Source organism: Perna viridis, chromosome 7, assembly GCF_037379345.1.
Source record: "Perna viridis isolate PV_CMFRI_1.1 ecotype Kerala chromosome 7, ASM3737934v1, whole genome shotgun sequence".
NCBI lineage: Eukaryota > Metazoa > Mollusca > Bivalvia > Mytilida > Mytilidae > Perna > Perna viridis.
The window spans coordinates 41,463,868-41,470,681 of NC_142451.1; the positions used below are offsets into that span (position 1 = coordinate 41,463,868).

The 6,814-nt window shown below is 32.3% G+C and overlaps 1 protein-coding gene across 3 annotated transcripts; it reads right to left on the bottom strand.

The window, feature by feature from the left end:
• Positions 1-1,124: 1,124 nt before the first annotated feature.
• LOC148612740 (uncharacterized) lies at positions 1,125-5,763 on the bottom strand. Of its 3 annotated transcripts, none has more exons than XM_088594425.1 (2): positions 5,576-5,763; positions 1,125-2,984 (listed from the first exon to the last, which is right to left on the bottom strand). In XM_088594425.1, exon 2 carries the CDS (start codon positions 2,968-2,970, stop codon positions 1,300-1,302), a length of 1,671 nt encoding a protein of 556 aa, XP_088450551.1. In that variant the 5' UTR covers positions 2,971-2,984; positions 5,576-5,763; the 3' UTR covers positions 1,125-1,299. The 3 variants fall into 3 exon arrangements, with proteins under 3 accessions (XP_088450551.1, XP_088450549.1, XP_088450550.1); XM_088594423.1 differs by lacking the exon at positions 5,576-5,763 and adding an exon at positions 4,353-4,389; XM_088594424.1 differs by lacking the exon at positions 5,576-5,763 and adding an exon at positions 4,156-4,301.
• Positions 5,764-6,814: the final 1,051 nt, after the last annotated feature.

The following is a 6,814-nucleotide window of genomic DNA, read 5'->3' on the forward strand; positions in this document are numbered from 1 at the left end:
TATTTCAAGTTCGAATTCAATATTTTCAGTTTATTAAGGCTGACAGTTGTTGAAATTTGAAAAAAAAAATTGTTAACTCGTTTTTTTTTATTTCGATTATTTCGCCAATTTCATTGTTTGTTTTAAGTTACAATTTGTTTTAACTATCGTGCTAGAACTCTAACAAATAGCCTTCTGGAACAGGGTTATGTTGCTACAAGATTGAAGTCATCACTACAGAAGTTTTATGGTCGTCATCATGTACTCGTGGATCGTGTGTCCATCTGCACCATGAAAACTGATTTATTCAACGGGCCATAGTTTTCCTTTCCTCGTTTGTCTACCCTGGACTTGACTTTTAATGAGCAACTCGGCGGGTGTTTCTAGAAAAGCAGAGGACGCTTATCCTACCGGTGCACTTGGTCCATGCTCCCAGTTTTTAGTGGAGTCCGAGTTGCTCATTTGCGTTTGTTACTTTGTATATATGATTTAAGTTTCTTTATGTTCTTTGTTGTGTATGTCCGTTTTCCATATCTGGTCCTTGTTCCTGGATTACATTCTTTTGATTACCGCTATAACCTTGGTTCCCTTGATTACTCTTACCAATATTAGTATTAATCCTTCGGAGTTCTGTAGATATTACATTTTCCAAAAGCAAGAGTATCAATCATACAACTATGTTAACTGAGTTAAACTACCCTATTTCAATATAATATCAACTTTTACTTAAAGCATACTCAAAACCAGGTATTTTCTATGCTAGATATCGGCAAAAACAATGAAGCGTCATCAGTAAAATTATTCAAATAAACCAAAATCCAAAATCCAAAATAATGGCCTCAACATGAAACAATCTACATACACAATGTAGCGAACTAAAAAGCGAAAAAAAAGAAAGAAGAAGTCACACAAAAAACTAAAGCACTTGCAATATGAACTCTCACCAAAACTTAGGAGCGACATTAGGTGCTCTGGAAAGATAAACATGTCTTGCTCTGCCAGTGCACCCGTCAAATTTAAAGTGAGTACAATCCAGTAAACATCTTTCAATAGCTTCGCGACACGTGTCAATTACTATTCACACAAGTGCAAAACCGTTCATTTTAACTTAGTATTATGATGTCACCTTAAAAAGAAATTTGAAATTGAAAAAAACACTACTTGTATTCCAAACAGCAGAATGAATACATGCGAATATGTTCATTTTGACAGCATTCGCAAAGATTAATATTAGTTTATATTACTACATTCACAGATTAACATTATGGTGCTTTAAGACACTGCATCTGTGGTCGTCACATATTTTTATTTAATATTTGTTTAAAAAGATACTCTATAAATTGCTAAGTCACCGTCCCATCCACAGATAAGCAGTTTATTTCCGTCATCTTTATCGAAACATAATGTTCGCGGCTTTCCAACAAGATCAATATAAAAAGATTTTTGTCTTGTACCACTCGACGAAATGGCCACAATCTTCCTCGATAGTGGACAGGCAACAAACACAATACCTGTCTCGTGTACCTTAATACCTCGTGCTCCCTGTAAAACTCTGTCGTCCTTTAATGTCCATAACAAATTCCCATCAAGACCAAAACAGGTAACGGTATGATCCGCGCTAGAATATATATTTTTATGAATGTCCACATATTCATTTAAAACCTTTGATCCTATTTTTAAGTTACGGATTCCTCTGTTCCCTCCTAGGTCGACTCGTTTTATTCCTTTGATCGTACTAACGAATAATTTTTTATCGACGCACCCTATACCACAGCATGGGTCATCCATATGTATTGTTTTTATAGTGGTACCTTTCTTAACGTTAACAATTATAACGTTTGGTTCATTACACAATGAAACGGCTACAAGGTTCTTATCAGTCAATACTTCAACATCGTATGGCTTTTCGTCAAGACTAATTGACTTTTCAACTGAACCACCATTGTTGAGAATAATGAGCATAAAACCGTCACTATCAGCTAAAATCAATTTACCATTTGGTAATATTGTGCACCCAAAACAATTCTGAACTGGTTTCGTTTTCAATGTCTTTGACGGTTGTATTTTGATGGTCTTAAGTGGTTGCAGGTCTATGTCTTTAAAGTTGTCATGAAATTGTGCAGTGTTTTGTTGATATCCGTTTACTGTACTGTCGGTATACTTGATAGTGATATCCCCAAACTTGTTGATCCCAAGCCCGTCAGTTGTTTCTTTGTAGGCAATATGAGCGATTTTGTATAAGTTTTCGTTATGTTCTCTATCGATGAACAGCTCTTCTTTCATTGTTGCTTTACCGAATTCTCTTACCCCTAAGAATACTTGCAGATTTGATCCATATTTTTTTAATTTATCAATATTTTCAAGAAGGTTGCCAAGTCTTCCACTTTTTTCTTCGATGTTTCGCTTTTGATTTTCAATGTTATTAATTATTCCAGTTTTTGCACTTTCTAATGCTTGTATAGCGTTCCGCTCAATAATGTCTAGTTTAGTATTCAATTCGGACCTCCGACGCTTAATGTCATTTATAATTGTATCCGCCTGGTTTTGCACCTCTTCAACATTTCGATTTTTTTCTAGTGCAACATCATTCAAGATTTTATTTCCATTCAGTAGCTCTTCTTCCAGTGATTGAAGAGCCGTTGAAGACTTAGCATTGCTAATTACGTCATCAATTGCAGGTATATTTTTGCAAGTTTTGTGTGTGGTATTTAGACACTTTTGGCAGCAAGGACAGTCATGGACTACGCAAAAATGTTCTAAAGCGGCATCGTGCTCTTCACATCTTTTTCGTATATTGAGTACGCTTTTTGGTAAATTGGAATAGTCAATTACAGAAATTACGTCATGGCTCCGAGTCGACTTAGAACTGGTGTGAACCTTTAAACATATGGTACAAAATGCTTCATTACAAACTGCACACCAGTTCACAGCTGGTGTTTTCGTTGACTGAATATCACAAAGACTGCAAAAAATACTTTTTGATACGGCCATTGGCTCTTTTTTTTCTGAAAATATGTCATCAAAGTGATAAGAAGGGACAACAAATAGTTTAACCACTACACTCCACTTCAGGACAAAAGAAGGATTGGTAATTTAGTTATATTTCATAAGTATACATAATACCGTAATATATTATACTTCATACAAAAATCACAAATTTCTATTGGATATGCATTATGTATTACTTTAGTCTTTTCCTTGCTAGCTCCACCCCTAAAAATGATTAGTAGTTATGATATATGACCCCAATATATCTCCCTTATCACGATTTATGTCCCTCTTGACACCTAAAATATCTTATCTTGTCCATAAGTGCATCTTTTTCATTTTCATTTACGATTACTTTAATTAGAAAAAAATGAATAGTTGAAGTGTTCATTTTTGTTATTTTGCTATTGTTGATTTATTTAAATGTAAGGGTACCTGTAAACTTTTATTCCTGTAAATACATTCACAATAAGGTATTGCAAAAATTACATTTTTTTCTTAAAGGTTGTGGACATATGAATAAAAGTTTGGTGTATTGAAAAAGATATTCAGTATAATATAGCACATATTGCCGGTAGCAGATGGTGATAGACGGAGTAACACTCTCAAAAAATATATATCACCCTCGACTATGTCTCGGGTAACATATCTACATCGTATGTTACTTCAGCATATCACCATCTACTGCTGGCAATATGTATATAATAATATACTCATGCGATATTATACAAAAAAGCATTACACAATATATTAATAAAATAAATTGTATTTTCAAGTGGCAAAACTAGTGTAAAACGTATATGTCTGAAATATGGATGCATCTCCTGATAGTTTATATAAGGTATAGAAGTGTTCAAAATAGCTGGGCACGTGCATGGGGGTCTATTGTAGTAGAAAAAGAAACGCATTTGGTGAAACGAACAAAGCACCAGGTATAGTCTTCATCATGTGTAAACTCAGCATTAAGTAAACCATAAGAAGCCCCGACAATAACAGTAATAAAGTCAACGTGTGTTATTGAATTATCAATATAATGGAATGCATGGACCCAAAAGAGGTATGGGTTCCTTTCTGAGAGTAGCATGATGATCAAATAATGATAAAAGAAGAATTAAGGTATATACATATTATTATTATTATTATTATTATTATTATTATTATTATTATTATTATTCCAATTTGACATACCTTTGCATCAATTACAATTTAATTTACAATCGCATTAGTGAGTCTTGCATCTGATTAGGTTAGACAAACATTTATCCAACCATATCTAGCACTATATCATTTATATTGTTATTGTTACACTCCTTTACGAATGTAAGCACGTCGTTAAAATGAATCATCTTTTATTTTAAAATCTATTGGCAAATAGAAATACTAACCACATCTAGAAGGAAGATTCATAATTCTAAACGGAAGTAAACCATATCTAGCACTATATCATTTATATTGTTATTGTTACACTCCTTTACGAATGTAAGCACGTCGTTAAAATGAATCATCTTTTATTTTAAAATCTATTGGCAAATAGAAATACTAACCACATCTAGAAGGAAGATTCATAATTCTAAACGGAAGTAAAGATAAATAACATGGCAGATACTTATTAAGTGTCAGTATCTGTAAGAATCAAGCAGTGGGTGAAACAGTATGAAATAATCCACTATATTGATAGTTTCATTTGACTTTTTTCACCATCAGAATGAAGGAAAACAGATCGACAAGATTTTCATTATTATGCTGGACCATGTAGTTACAATTTCATTACAACGCAATGAAACTCTTCCAAAAACCTCATTATTCTAACATTCTATTGAAATTTTTTTAGCAAAGCCAGTGATACAGAGACCAAATAATGATCTTTTCAAATACAGAAAGTATCCTTGGGTGACATTTCATTGTCAGATTGGTGGGGTTTTGACATGCATGTTTCTGATTTTTCCCATTTCGCCTGATTCTTACAAACACTTATACTTAATACGCATCTTTAATACATAATTTTAAGCACTTGTTGATGTGTGTTTGTTTTTTGTTTGGTTTTTTTTTTTTTTTTTTTTTGTAGTCAAGGTTGCACTAGCTTGGTTTTATGGAGATTTTTTAATTTGAATTGTTGAATCATACTGTTTATGTCTGTAAAACACGTTTACAAATTATCAAATTTAATCATTCTTTTCTTATCAATATCAACACTGCAGTACAAATGTTCAAAACATACTAAAATATAAAATTATGAGGAAAATGAGGGCATTCTGGCCTAAATTTATTGCAATGAGAACAACACCAGTGTCAAAATTACACGTTAAAAACAAACAAAACCTGTAAAAAAAATAATAAATGTGAAATAGGACGGTAGTTGGTCAAAAAGCTCAAAGCGTATAAGGTTTTAAGTCATTTTCTAGCGATTATTTTTATGTTTCCCGAGTTTTTCATAGATTCAATTCTCTAAAGTCAAAATTTACAATTTTCAAACGAAACGGACACAAGGTTTGTGTCGATCAATACTGCAAGATCGTAAGGCTTACCCTAAAAAATGACTTTTTAACTGAACCATCGTTTGTGGGATTAATAGGCCTGGAACCGTTACTATTACTTAGAAATATTTTACCATATAATATTATGGACCCAAAACAATCCTGAACTATTTCTTATTCCTTTGACGGTTCTATGTTTCAGGTCTTCAGCGGGTACAGGTTTATGTCTTTGAAGATGTCATAAACATCAACAGACTATGCAGCCTACTGTTTATAATTGGCTATTGTACTGTCGATGAACTATCCAAACATGTTGATACCAAGTTTGTAAGTAGCTTTTTAAAGAATTTTTTTTTTTCGGTCTTTAAAGAAATTACTTTAATCACGTGGTACACAGTAACTAACTACGCAGGTTATTTTCAAGTGTGCACCACGGCCATTGACAGTATTTTAAATAGAACGAAAAAATATAACAGCCATTTCTTATAATTTAATTTTAGTATCAAAATTCAAGGAGTATATCATTACAAAGCTTGATGACGTCACAGTCATATTATTAATTTGGTCTATGAGATAATGGACATTTTTTATCCAATCTGAAATTAAATCATTTGCAAGTGATACGAAAGATTTTGTATAAGTTTTTGTTATGTTCTCTTTCGGTGAATAACTCTTCTTTCAAAGTTCTTTTATCGCTAAGAATACTAGAATATATGATCCATATTTCTAATGCTTGCATGGCGTTTCGTTCAATAATGTCTATCTACGTATTTAATTCGCAAAACATCGTTTCGTTGTATTGAGAACATATTGGTGTATTGAAATAGTCATTAACAGTAATAATACCATGACTCCGAGTCAACTTAGAAGACGCATGTAGTTTTAGACATCCCAAATGCTTCATTACATTCTGCACGCCAGCTCACTCCTGGTGATTCGGTCAACTGAACATCACAAATATTGCAAAAAAAAATAATATGAAGAACGGCCATTGGGTCTTTCTTTTTTTCTAAAAAAAGGATATCAAAGTTTCAACAAATGACAAAAACAATTTAAAAATTTTAGGACAAAAGAGGTATTTGTAATCAAGCTTTTTGAAATCTGCTCTAGCTCTTACACATATATTCAAATATGACATACTCTTATTATCTAATATTAAAAAAACATAATTATAACATGTTATACATATTATACATATTATAACAGTATTATATTTATAACAGTATTATATATAATGACAAAAGGAATATTATAAGTCTTCACCATCATGAACAAATTATCTAAATTTGATAAATGCTTAACAGCAGATACATCACCATGATAATTAAACATCAAGATACAGTATACTTGAAAAATGTAAGCTTAAAGTGATC